The 14,479-nt window shown below is 45.5% G+C and overlaps 1 protein-coding gene across 5 annotated transcripts in view; it reads right to left on the bottom strand.

The window, feature by feature from the left end:
• LOC139271360 (arf-GAP with SH3 domain, ANK repeat and PH domain-containing protein 1-like) overlaps positions 1-14,479 on the bottom strand; it is a 525,010-nt gene that overhangs the window by 304,845 nt on the left and 205,686 nt on the right. For all 5 annotated transcript variants that reach the window (XM_070888507.1, XM_070888511.1, XM_070888508.1 and 2 more), the window contains one exon: positions 13,825-13,899. In XM_070888507.1, coding sequence (XP_070744608.1) covers positions 13,825-13,899 — 75 coding nt within the window. The remainder of the gene's footprint in view (positions 1-13,824; positions 13,900-14,479) is intronic.

Here is a 14,479-nt window from a genome sequence, read left to right as displayed (position 1 = left end):
GAGCTAATAAACCTCCGTGGAATTCAGTGATGTTAACAGAAGATCTATGCAGTATATTCCGCTAAAAAACAAGATGATAAATACTAATGAGACACCGTGGATGAATAAAGACACAAGGAAAAAATTGGGGGTAAGGAAAGAAGCAAACACTAAGTACATGGGCAACAAGGCAGAGCATGACAAGAGAGAATACGAAGTAATTAGGAGAGAAGTCAAAAAACAATTAGGAAGGTAAAGAAGGATTATGAAATTAAATCATCAAGGAGCATTAAACAAAATAGTAAAATATTCTACAGGCACATAAATAATAAAAGGCATGATATGGCAATACGGCCACTTAGCGATGGACAAGATATTGCAGGCAGCGATAGAGAAATGGCAGCAATATTAAATAATTACTTTGCTTCAGAATTTACCAGGGAGACAAAACAGGGGGACATATTAGAAATTAGAGAACTGCATTTAAAATAGAGAAATATTAAATAAATTAATCAAACTCTGAGGATAAAATCTCTGATTACATCCGTGCATTTTAGAAGAATCTATGGAAGAGACAGTAGAGGCATTACTACACATATTTCATAATTCCTTAGAAAAAAAGTGTTGTGCCAAAGGGCTAGTGAATAGCTAAAAAATTTCCTATATTTAAGAAGGGTGATAGAACATGACCAGGGAATTACAGGCCAGTCAGCTTAACATCAGTGGTAGGATAAATAATTAATTCCCTATTGAAGGAGAAAATAGAACATCTAGAAACAAAAAATAGAATAACGAATAGTCAGCATGGATTTCAAAAGGGAAAATCTTGCTTAACCAACCTCATTGAATTTTTTGAAGGGTAACAGAGAATAGACAAGGATAATGCAGTAGATGTAATTTATCTACATTTTCAAAATGCCTGTATAAAAGGTACCACATAATAGATTAATGAACAAGGTCAGAAAATGCAGTGTCAGGGGACAAGTAGCAGAATGGATAGCTAGCTCGCTTCAAGACAGAAAGCTGAGAGTAGGGGTAAAAGGTAGCTTTTTTGAATGGCAAAAGGTGGAAAGTGGTGCTGTGCATTTTGGGATCAGTGCTGGGACCAATGTTGGTCACAATTTATATTCATGATTTAGACTTTGGAATCAAACACACAATTTCTGAATTTGCAGTTGACATCAAATGGGCGGGAGGGGCATAGTCAATACTAAGAAGGACTGCAACAAATTATAAGACAACATTAATAAACTTGCAGAATGGGCATATAATTGGCAACACAGGTAAATGTGAAGTATTATATTTTGGTAAGAAAAGTAGGGGGATCGCATGTTACTTGGAAAATAAGAATCTAAATGGAGTAGAAGAGCAAAGGGATCCTCGTCTGATGTCCGGAAACCTCGGGACCACATCCGTGCCGTTTTTTTTTTCCAGATTTCAGACAAGAAAATCCGTCTGAAATCCGGAATCCTCGACCGAATCCTTGCCGGATTTTGGGTTTTGCTTCAAAAATGTCCGGTTTCCAGACAATAATTCCGGATTCCAGACGACTCCAACAGCTACACGCAAAATGTCCGGTTTTCAGAGTTCCGGATTCAGGACGTTGCACCTGTGCACAACATAGAAATATAGATAGCTACAGCACAGAAGGAGGCCATTTCGACCCATCTTGTCGATGCCGGCCGACAAAGAGCCAGCCACATGGCCCCTCGGTCAGCAGCCCTGAAGGCTAAATATAAACCTATGAACAATGGCGGAAAGGTAAAAAGCACCCAGCCCAACCAGTCCGCCCCACACAACTGCAACACCCCTTGCAGCGAAACATTCTGCATTCCACCCCAATCAGAGCAATGTGATCTCCTGGGAGAGGCAAAATCTAGATTAAAAACCCAGGCCAATTGGGGGGGGGGGGGGGGGGGGGGGAAATCTGGGAAAATTCCTCTGACCCATCCAGGCAATCAAAACTACTTCAGATCATCACCTTGGCCGAATTCAATTCCCTGCAGTACTTACTATTGTATCTGCACCAGCAAACAAGAGGTTATCCAGTCTAATCCCATTTACCAGCTCTAGGTCAGTAACCCTGCAGGTTACGGCACTTTAAGAGCCCATCCAAGCACCGCTTAAATGTGGTGAGCGTTGCTGCATCCACCACTCTTCCAAGCAAAGCAGTAAGTTTCTGACCCCCACAACCCTCTGCATGAAGAAGCCTCCCCTCAAATCCTCCCTGAACCTTCCATCAACGACCTTAAAACTATGCACCCTCGTAATGACCCCTCCACCAAGGGAAATAGGCCCTTGCTATCCACTATATCCAGGCCCCTCAAAATGTTGTACACCTCCTCTGTTCCAATGAGAACAAACCCAGCCTATCCAATCTGTCCTCATAGCTAAGATTCTCCTCCATTCCAGACAGCATCCTGGTAAATTTCCTCTGCACCCTCTCCAGTGCAATCATATCCTTCCTATAATATGGCGACCAGAATTGAATGCAGTACTCCAGTTGTGGCCTAACCAGAGTATTATACAATTTAAGCATAACCTCCCTGCTCTTGTATTCCATGTCTCAGCCAATAAAGGCAAGCATTCCATATGCCTTCATAACCACCTTGCCTGCTACTTTCAGGGATCTGTGGACAAGCACTCCAAGGTCCCCTTGTTCATCTACACTATTACGTGGCCTAACATTCATGTGTATACCCTTTCCTTATTAGCTCTCCCAAAGTGCATTACCTCACACTCCTCCGAATTAAATTCCATTTGCCACTGCTCTGCCCACCTGACCAGTAGATCGATATCCTCCTGCAGTCCATAATTTTCCTCTTCATTATCAACCACACAGCCAATTTTAGTGTCATCTGCAAACTTCTTAAATCATATTCCCTACATTCAAATCTCAATCAATCACTAAAAGTAGTGACGCAGGTTAACAAGGCCATAAAAAAGCAAACCAAAGTTTATTTCTAGATGGATAGAATGGAAAAGTAGGGAAGTTATGCTAAACTTGTATCGAACTTTAATTAGACCATACTTGGGAGTACTGCGCACAATTCTGGTCGCCATATTATAAAAACGATAGAGGTATTGGAGAGGGTGCAATAAAGATTTGCCAGGATTATACCAGAAATGCGAGGATATCAGGAAAGGATCAACACGCTGGTTCTCTTTTCGCTTGAAAAGAGAAGGCTAAGGAGTGACCTAATAGAGGTCTTTAAAGTTATGAAAGGTTTTGATGCGTGTAGACACAGAGGGGCCGAAATTGCCCCTCTCCTTAAGGCGTTACCACCACAAATCAGTGGCCATGCTGCGGAGTGGAGTGGCCAGCGACTTTTGGTGGATTTGCCGCTGATAGCCCAATTGCCCTTCCGAGTTTTCCCAGCGGTGCCCGAACATCCCCTACTGCTCCGCTGTGCTGATCCGTCTTAAACGCATCATCACCTTGCGCACCGCCGATCTAACTCCCCCCCGTTCCCCCCCCACCCCCGACGCCGATTTTCCCCATGGGAAATCTTTGGCCCACCCGGCGGTGAAAAAACAATCTTTTTCCTGGTGATCCAGTGAGGCTGTGGCCTTCTGCAGCAACGGTGCAGCTTCCCTTAAAGGGGAGGATGCAATGCCGCTGCCGCCACGTTTATTTTTGTCGGCCGACTGCCATGTCAGCCCGACAAATATGCCCCTGGGTTCGGCCGGGTCGCCAATAGGCAGCCTGGCACCATTCTTGGGTGCCAGGCCGCTGGCCAAGAAAAACCCTCCCTGGTGGCCCGAAGTTTTATAATCGCGGAGGCTCTCCCCTTTAAGTGAAGGGGAGATCCGCGGTGACATCATCGCGGCGGTCACTCCGCTCCGCACCCACCTTCCGCCCCTCAGTTGCCGTCACCGCCGCGTATCCGCCCCCCAGGTGTAGTAACCGTCCCCATTATGATCGAGTTCTGGATCGGAGAGAAAATAAAACAAAGAGCCGAATGTCGCTCAAGAGGCGATCTGAACCATAGCTGCGGTAAAAACCATCGAATCGGGGTGGGAGCGCCCCGTGTTTCGGGTTGGGGGGGGGCCGCAATTTCTACCCGAGTGTTTCGACTTGCGGGGAAGAGCAAAACTAGAGGCCATCAATGTAAGATAATCATGAAGAAATCAATTAGGGAATTCAGAAGAAACTTCTTTATCCAGATAATGGTGAGAATGTGAAACTCGCTATTATAGGGAATGGTTGAAGTGAATAGTGTAGATGCATTTAAGGGGAAGCTAGATAAGCATATGAGGGAGAAAGGAATAGAGGGTTATGCTGATAAGAGTTAGATGAGAAAAGAAGGGAGGAGGCTCGAGTGGAACATAAATGCCGGTTTGCACTGGTTGGGACGAATGGCCTTTTTCTGTGCTGTATATCCTTTGCAAGTCTATGTAACCATTATTAGAAACATAGAAAATAGGTGCAGGAGCAGGCCATTCAGCCCTTCCAGCCTGCACCGCCATTCAATGAGTTCATGGCTGAACATGAAACTTCAGTACCCCCTTCCTGCTTTCTCGCCATACCCCTTGATCCCCCGAGTAGTAACGACTTCATCCAACTCCCTTTTGAATATATTTAGTGAATTGGCCTCAACTACTTTCTGTGGTAGAGAATTCCACAGGTTCACCACTCTCTGGGTGAAGAAGTTTCTCCTCATCTCGGTCCTAAATGGCTTACCCCTTATCCTTAGACTGTGACCCCTGGTTCTGGACTTCCCCAACATTGGGAACATTCTTCCTGCATCCAACCTGTCCAAACCCGTCAGAATTTTAAACGTTTCTATGAGGTCCCCTCTCACTCTTCTGAACTCCAGTGAATACAAGCCCAGTTGATCCAGTCTTTCTTGATAGGTCAGTCCCACCATCCCGGGAATCAGTCTGGTGCATCTTCGCTGCACTCCCTCAATAGCAAGAATGTCCTTCCTCAAGGTAGGAGACCAAAACTGTACACAATACTCCAGGTGTGGCCTCACCAAGGCCCTGTACAACTGCAGCAACACCTCCCTGCCCCTGTACTCAAATCCCCTCGCTATGAAGGCCAACATGCCATTTGCTTTCTTAACCGCCTGCTGTACCTGCATGCCAACCTTCAATGACTGATGTACCATGACACCCAGGTCTCGTTGCACCTTCCCTTTTCCTAATCTGTCACCATTCAGATAATAGTCTGTCTCTCTGTTTTTACCACCAAAGTGGATAACCTCACATTTATCCACATTATACTTCATCTGCCATGCATTTGCCCACTCACCTAACCTATCCAAGTCACTCTGCAGCCTCATAGCATCCTCCTCGCAGCTCACACTGCCACCCAACTTAGTGTCATCCGCAAATTTGGAGATACTACATTTAATCCCCTCATCTAAATCATTAATGTACAATGTAAACAGCTGGGGCCCCAGCACAGAACCTTGCGGTACCCCACTAGTCACTGCCTGCCATTCTGAAAAGTACCCATTTACTCATACTCTTTGCTTCCTGTCTGACAACCAGTTCTCAATCCACGTCAGCACACTACCCCCAATCCCATGTGCTTTAACTTTGCACATTAATCTCTTGTGGGGACCTTGTCGAAAGCCTTCTGAAAGTCCAAATATACCACATCAACTGGTTCTCCTTTGTCCACTTTACTGGAAACATCCTCAAAATATTCCAGAAGATTTGTCAAGCATGATTTCCCTTTCACAAATCCATGCTGACTTGGACCTATCATGTCACCATTTTCCAAATGTGCTGCTATGACATCCTTAATAATTGATTCCATCATTTTACCCACTACTGAGGTCAGGCTGACCGGTCTATAATTCCCTGTTTTCTCTCTCCCTCCTTTTTTAAAAAGTGGGGTTACATTGGCTACCCTCCACTCGATAGGAACTGATCCAGAGTCAATGGAATGTTGGAAAATGACTGTCAATGCATCCGCTATTTCCAAGGCCACCTCCTTAAGTACTCTGGGATGCAGTCCATCAGGCCCTGGGGATTTATCGGCCTTCAATCCCATCAATTTCCCCAACACAATTTCCCGACTAATAAAGATTTCCCTCAGTTCCTCCTCCTTACTAGACCCTCTGACCCCTTTTATATCCGGAAGGTTGTTTGTGTCCTCCTTAGTGAATACCGAACCAAAGTACTTGTTCAATTGGTCTGCCATTTCTTTGTTCCCTGTTATGACTTCCCCTGATTCTGACTGCAGGGGACCTACGTTTGTCTTTGCTAACCTTTTTCTCTTTACATACCTATAGAAACTTTTGCAATCCGCTTTAATGTTCCCTGCAAACTTCTTCTCGTACTCCATTTTCCCTGCCCGAATCAAACCCTTTGTCCTCCTCTGCTGAGTTCTAAATTTCTCTCAGTCCCCGGGTTCGCTGCTATTGCTGGCCAATTTCTATGCCACTTCCTTGGCTTTAATACTATCCCTGATTTCCCTTGATAGCCACGGTTGAGCCACCTTCCCTTTTTTATTTTTACGCCAGACAGGAATGTACAATTGTTGTAATTCATCCATGCGGTCTCTAAGTGTCTGCCATTGCCCATCCACAGTCAACCCCTTTAGTATCATTCGCCAATCTATCCTAGCCAATTCACGCCTCATACCTTCAAAGTTACCCTTCTTTAAGTTCTGGACCATGGTCTCTGAATTAACTGTTTCATTCTCCATCCTAATGCAGAATTCCACCAGATTATGGTCACTCTTCCCCAAGGGGCCTCGCACAATGAGATTGCTAATTAATCCTCTCTCATTACACAACACCCAATCTAAGATGGCCTCCCCCCTAGTTGGTTCCTCGACATATTGGTCTAGAAAACCATCCCTTATGCACTCCAGGAAATCCTCCTCCACCGCATTGCTTCCAGTTTGGCTAGCCCAATCTATGTGCATATTAAAGTCACCCATTATAACTGCTACACCTTTATTGCATGCACCCTTAATTTCCTGTTTGATGCCCTCCCCAACATCACTACTACTGTTTGGAGGTCTGTACACAACTCCCACTAACGTTTTTTGCCCTTTGGTGTTCTGCAGCTCTACCCATATAGATTCCACATCATCCAAGCTAATGTCTTTCCTAACTATTGCATTAATCTCCTCTTTAACCAGCAATGCTACCCCACCTCCTTTTCCTTTTATTCTATCCTTCCTGAATATTGAATACCCCTGGATGTTGAGTTCCCAGCCCTGATCATCCTGGAGCCACGTCTCCGTAATCTCAATCACATCATATTTGTTAACGTCTATTTGCAGAGTTAATTCATCCACCTTATTGCGGATACTCCTTGCATTAAGACACAAAGCCTTCCGGCTTGTTTTTTCAACACCCTTTGTCCTTTTAGAATTTTGCTATACAGTGGCCCTTTTTGTTCTTTGCCTTGGGTTTCTCTGCCCTCCACTTTTCCTCATCTCCTTTCTGTCTTTTGCTTTTGCCTCCTTTTTGTCTCCCTCTGTCTCCCTGCATTGGTTCCCATCCCCCTGCCATATTAGTTTAACTCCTCCCCAACAGCACTAGCAAACACTCCCCCGAGGACATTGGTTCCGGTCCTGCCCAGGTGCAGACCGTCCGGTTTGTACTGGTCCCACTTCCCCCAGAACCGGTTCCAATGCCCCAGGAATTTGAATCCCCCCCTGCTGCACCACTGCTCAAGCCACGTATTCATCTGCGCTATCCTGCGATTCCTACTCTGACTAGCACGTGGCACTGGTAGCAATCCCGAGATTACTACTTTTGAGGTCCAACTTTTTAATTTAGCTCCTAAAATTCGTTTCGTAGGACCTCATCCCTTTTTTTTACCTATGTCGTTGGTACCAATGTGCACCACGACAACTGGCTGTTCTCCCTCCCATTTCAGAATGTCCTGCACCCGCTCCGAGACATCCTTGACCCTTGCACCAGGGAGGCAACATACCATCCTGGAGTCTCTGTTGCGGCCGCAGAAACGCCTATCTATTCCCCTCACCATTGCGCTCCCACTCTTTTTCCTGCCCTCCTGTGCAGCAGAGCCAGCCACGGTGCCATGAACTTGGCTGCTGCTGCCCTCCCCTGATGAGTCATCCCCCCCCCCAACAGTACTCAAAGCGGTGTATCTGTTTTGCAGGGGGATGACCACAGGGGACCCCTGCACTTCCTTCCTTGCACTACTCTTCCTGCTGGTCCTCCATTCCCTATCTGGCTGTGGACCCTTCTCCTGCGGGAAGACCAACTCACTACACGTGATACTCACATCATTCTCAGCATCGTGGATGCTCCAGAGTGAATCCACCCTCAGCTCCAATTCCGCGGACCGTCAGGAGCTCGAGGCGGATACACTTCCCGCACACGTCGTCGCCAGGGACACCGGAAGTGTCCCCGAGTTCCCACATGGTACAGGAGGAGCATAACACCCGACCGAGCTCTCCTGCATGACTTAACCCTTAGATACACTTAAATTGGCAACAACAATGTTAAAAGTTACTGACTAATATAAGAAGAAAAAGAAAAACTACTCACCAATCACCAGCCAATCACTTACCCCCTAGGCTGTGACGTCACCTTTCTGTTTCTTTCTACTTTTTTGCCTTCTCCTTGTAGCTACACAAGCACGCCTCACCAACGAACTTCCGACCTTTTATAGGCCTCCGACCCCGGACTCACGCCTCACCAACGAACTCCCGACGCCTCTCGCGGCCTTTTATAGGCCTCCGACCCCGGACTCACGCCTCACCAACGAACTCCCGACGCCTCTCGCGGCCTTTTATAGGCCTCCGACCCCGGACTCACACCTCACCAACGAACTCCCGACGCCTCTCGCGGCCTTGATGATCCTACCCATATAATATGCCCGATAAAGGCCAGTCACATTCTGCTTTTTCACAAAGTCATCTCTTAAAGGTTAACTTGTGAACATGGGTGTGCCATTCAGTGCACACCCATGTGCAAGGTGACCTGCTTGCAATTGTCATTACTTACTGAAATATGTATACAGCTCCAGGCAGGGGTACCTCGACTGTCAGAGGAGAACTCCCTTCGCAGACTAAACTTCAGGGAAATATTATTGGAATTGTCACATTTGTTTCAAGCTGCCCTGCCAGTCAATAACAGAGACAGCACTGCCAGCAGTGGTCCTTCCACAGAGAACATCGTCAGTCAGCTCAATGATTCTTTGTTCACTCGGATGAGCAACTTAAAATAATCTTCCCCAGGGAAGTGTTATAACACAATGACTGCACATTGCAGGAATTTTCCATTACCGACAGCCTCCATTTGGCAATAAGAACATAAGAACATAAGAATTAGGAACAGGAGTAGGCCATCGAGCCCCTCGAGCCTGCTCCGCCATTCAATAAGATCATGGCTGATCTGGCCGTGGACTCAGCTCCACTTACCCGCCCTCTCCCCGTAACCCTTAATTCCCTTATTGGTTAAAAATCTATCTATCTATGACTTGAATACATTCAATGAGCTAGCCTCAACTGCTTCCTTGGGCAAAGAATTCCACAGATTCACAACCCTCTGGGAGAAGAAAATCCTTCTCAACTCGGTTTTAAATTGGATTCCCTGTATTTTGAGGCTGTGCCCCCTAGTTCTAGTTTCCCCTACCAGTGGAAACAACCTCTCTGCCTCTATCTTGTCTATCCCTTTCATGATTTTAAATGTTTCTATAAGATCACCCCTCATCCTTCTGAACTCCAACGAGTAAAGACCCAGTCTACTCAATCTATCATCATAAGGTAACCCCCTCATCTCCGGAATCAGCCTAGTGAATCGTCTCTGTACCCCCTCCAAAGCCAGTATATCCTTCCTTAAGTAAGGTGACCAAAACTGCATGCAGTACTCCTGGTGCAGCCTTACCAATACCCTATACAGTTGCAGCAGGACCTCCCTGCTTTTGTACTCCATCCCTCTCGCAATGAAGGCCAACATTCCATTCGCCTTCCTGATTACCTGCTGCACCTGCAAACTAACTTTTTGGGATTCATGCACAAGGACCCCCAGGTCCCTCTGCACCGCAGCATGTTGTAATTTCTCCCCATTCAAATAATTTTTCCCCAAGGTGGATGACCTCACTTTCCGACATTGTATTCCATCTGCCAAACCTTAGCCCATTCGCTTAACCTATCCAAATCTCTTTGCAGCCTCTGTGTCCTCTACACAACCCGCTTTCCCACTAATCTTTGTGTCATCTGCAAATTTTGTTACACTACAATCTGTCCCCTCTTCCAGGTCATCTATGTGTATTGTAAACAGTTGTGGTCCCAGCACCGATCCCTGTGGCACACCACTAACCACCGATTTCCAACCCGAAAAGGACCCATTTATCCCGACTCTCTGCTTTCTGTTCGCCAGCCAATTCTCTATCCATGCCAATACATTTCCTCTGACTCCACGTACCCTTATCTTTGCAGTAAACTTTTGTGTGGCACCTTATCGAATGCCTTTTGGAAATCTAAATACACCACATCCATCGGTACACCTCTATCCACCATGCTCGTTATATCCTCAAAGAATTCCAGTAAATTAGTTAAACATGATTTCCCCTCCATGCTGCGTCTGCTTGATTGCACTATTCCTATCTAGATGTCCCGCTATTTCTTCCTTAATGATAGTTTCAAGCATTTTCCCCACTACAGATGTTAAACTAACCGGCCTATAGTTACCTGCCTTTTGTCTGCCCCCTTTTTTTAAACAGAGGCATTACATTAGCTGCTTTCCAATCCGCTGGTACCTCCCCAGAGTCCAGAGAATTTTGGTAGATTATAACGAATGCATCTGCTATAACTTCTGCCATCTCTTAATATCCTGGGATGCATTTCATCAGGACCAGGGGACTTGTCTACCTTGAGCCCCATTAGCCTGTCCAGCACTACCCCGTAGTGATAGTGATTGTCTCAAGGTCCTCCCTTCCCACATTCCTGTGACCAGCAATTTTTGGCATGGTTTTTGTGTCTTCCACTGTGAAGACTGAAGCAAAATAATTGTTTACGGTCTCAGCCATTTCCACATTTCCCATTATTAAATCCCCCTTTTCATCTTCTAAGGGACCAACATTTACTTTAGTCACTCTTTTCTGTTTTATATATCTATAAAAGCTTTTACTATCTGTTTTTATGTTTTGCGCAAGTTTACCTTCGTAATCTATCTTTCCTTTCTTTATTGCTTTTTAGTCATTCTTTGCTGTTGTTTAAAATTTTCCCAATCTTCTAGTTTCCCACTAACCTTGGCCACCTTATACGCATCGGTCTTTGATTTGATACTCTCCTTTATTTCCTTGGTTATCCCTTCTCTTACCACCCTTCTTTTACACTGGAATATATTTTTGTTGCGCACTATGAAAGAGCTCCTTAAAAGTCCTCCACTGTTCCTCAATTGCGCCACCGTTTAGTCTGTGTTTCCAGTCTACTTTAGCCAACTCTGCCCTCATCCCACTGTAGTCCCCTTTATTTAAGCATAGTATGCTCGTTTCTGACACAAATCGCTCACCCTCAATCTGTATTACAAATTCAACCATACTGTAATCACTCATTCCGAGAGGATCTTTTACTAGGAGATCTGGGCCTTGGGGCAGAATGCCATGACATTCATGATCATTAGAGATTTCACTCCAATTGGTGGTCATGAACCAGCATAACTCAATTATGCAAGTCATTGCCCACTCCACAGGTAGCAGTCTTGATTCTTTTATTTTGAGGTAATCCTCCATGCTTGTGTTATTTAAAGCAATAGGCAGACTTAAAGGATGCTTAACACAGAAACATTGGGGTCAAGTTTCGGCCTGAGTTGTTCCTATTTTTTTGGAGCAACTAGTTTAGAATGGAGCATCCTAGAAATTGCAATTGTCAGCATTTAGTTTGCTCCGAGTTAGAATAGTTCCATTTTAAGAACAGATTTTTTTTTTCCAAAAGGAGGCGTGTCCAGCCACTTACGCCTGTTTTGCAAGTTTAGGCAGCGAAAACTTACTCCAAACTAACTTAGAATGGAGTAAGTGTAGATTTTTGGACGTCAGAAAAACCTTGCCTACATTTAGAAATCAGGCGTAGGGAATGCGAGATGGCGGGGGGGGGGGGGGGGGGGGGGGGTTTACAAACATTAAAACACTTCACTTTTACAAATAAAGAGCCATCATCAATAATAAATGATAAATAAATCAATAAATCAATCAAAAAAATGTAAAAATAAAAAAAAATTAAAAATCACAAAAAAAATATTATTTTGACTTACCTACTGCAGTACCTGGAGGGGGAGGGGGGGGGAAGAGAAGAGAAGAGAGGGGGAGAAGAGAGGGGGGTGGGGGGGGGAAGAGAGGGGGAGGGGGAAGAAGAGAGGGGGTGGGGAAGAAGATGAACGAGGGGGGGGGGGTGGTTGAATGATGAATGGGTGGGGGCAGAAAACAACGAAGCCGGGCCCCGCCGAGGACTTCGGGCGGGGCCCACACGCAGCCGATGCCGGGCTGCCGCCAACTCTTCAGGCAGGGCCCACCCCCAGCGAGAGGCCAGGCAGGCGGGCCCCGCCGCCACCACCGACGACTTCGGGCGGGGCCCGCACCAAGACGCTTGCCGCCGCCGCCGAAGCCGAGCCCCACCGAGGACTTCGGACGGGGCTCGCATGCAGAAGACACCGCCGACTCTTCGGGTGGGGCCCGCCCCCAGTGAGAGGCCGGGCGGGCAGGTCCCGCTGCCAGGTAAGATGAGTCAGGCTACCCGGCACGGGATAGGGGCGATGTCCCTTCGGCTTAGGATAGGGTCGTCGCCCGGGAGCAGTTGCCGGCACTGTTTTTGGCGCAGGGCTGTAGCTCCGCCCCCAGCAGCTCCTGCTGCGCCACGCCGAGCTAGAAACGGGCCTACAGCTATCTGAGAATCGGGAGGCAAGTATTCGGCGCAATTTTTATTCTACAAATTAGGCGGGCCTCTCCGACGTGCGGCATTCTAGCGGGAGTCCGAAACTTAAGCCCATCGAAGCATAGAAAATAGCTGCAGGAGTAGGCATTCGGCCCATCGAGTCTGCACCACCATTCAATAAGATCATGGCTGATCATTCACTTCAGTACCCCTTTCCTGCTTTCTCTCCATACCCCTTGATCCCTTTAGCTATAAGGGCCAGATCTAACTTCCTCCTGAATGTATCCAATGAACTGGCATCAACAACTCTCTGCGGTCGAGAATTCCACAGGTTCACAACTCTGTTTATCCTTTACAGCCCTGGTTAATAAAACTGCAGTTGGAACATAAAATACAGATACAACATTCATGCAGTTACCAAGGTAATGACTGAATAGAGTATTAGCATCTCGAAAATGCATTTTCAATGTTGGAGAAACCTTGCAATACAGCCTTGCCAGGGTACACAAGATCATCCTGGTCTGCTTAATTCAAACCTTAAAAGCGCCTTGCATTGCCCCAATGTGATTTTTTTATTTCCCACACCAACCATCTTTATTGCTTCATAATTCTCACTCAAGGTTAGATCATAACCAGTTCTTTGTTATGGATTATTGTGCATTGGAAACTAGATCAAGATTAAAATTTCATGGAGATCCCTCATATGGGTCAGGGAGCTAGCGTTCATCCCATCAGCCTGGGCTAAATTTCAATATGATTGCTTAAACCCAATAATCCCACCAAAATCTTCTATTACCAATGTTGCACATATAACATTTTTTATCCTTTGCTATACTGCAAAGAATAAATTGCCATTTTTAGTTACTGTTTGATGGCCAGTTTAAAAACTCAAGGTTATGACACCATCCTCAAATGCTAAGTTTTATTTTGCACTTCCTGGCATAGGATGGTATATATATGTGCAGTCAATATCCCAAAATTTGGCACTTACATCAATCAGTACCATTCTGTTACTAGATGCAGGCACTTACCCCCTTGACATCTTTCAGGTCTCCCTTCAATAGTGAATCCAAAGTGAAGATGACATTATGACTAAGATTCTGCAGCTGAAAAGTACATTTCGACAATGGAAGAAGCAATTAGAAGAATCATACAGTCTTACAATGCAGCATTACTAGTCTTTATAATCAGAGCTATGTTAATTTTATTCTGCTCTAAAGATGGTGGAACAAGTTGTAGTGCCTTTGTTGCACCCATCCTCAGCAATGTTAGATTTTTAAATATTCTTGCCAGCCCAATGGTGGGTGCTCTTTCCACATATACACAACCAAATCTTATCAAAGTCAAAGTACACTAGCCCTTATTATAATTCTGAAATGCCATTGCCCTTGAGGTAGAATATACTTTATAGACCCATTTTATGAAGCAGACATAAAAATATTTTAGAAATAATACCTGATAGCACAATTCTCTCAAGCACCTTTTATAAGGTTCTCATAGACTTGCAGGTTTTTTTTTAAACTGTATATAGTTCACATCTATCATGCTTTTCTTTGCAACACAGACCAGTATCAGTGATCTGTTAATGGGCCATGCCTTCATATTTTGCCCCTGGTCTGGCATTGAACTTAAGATTCCATGGGATGAAGGGCAAAAGTTACAAATAACTTGTCACCGATGTCAATC

This window comes from Pristiophorus japonicus, chromosome 1, assembly GCF_044704955.1.
Source record: "Pristiophorus japonicus isolate sPriJap1 chromosome 1, sPriJap1.hap1, whole genome shotgun sequence".
In the NCBI taxonomy this organism is placed as follows: domain Eukaryota; kingdom Metazoa; phylum Chordata; class Chondrichthyes; family Pristiophoridae; genus Pristiophorus; species Pristiophorus japonicus.
This window is presented reverse-complemented; position numbering and strand designations above follow the sequence as displayed.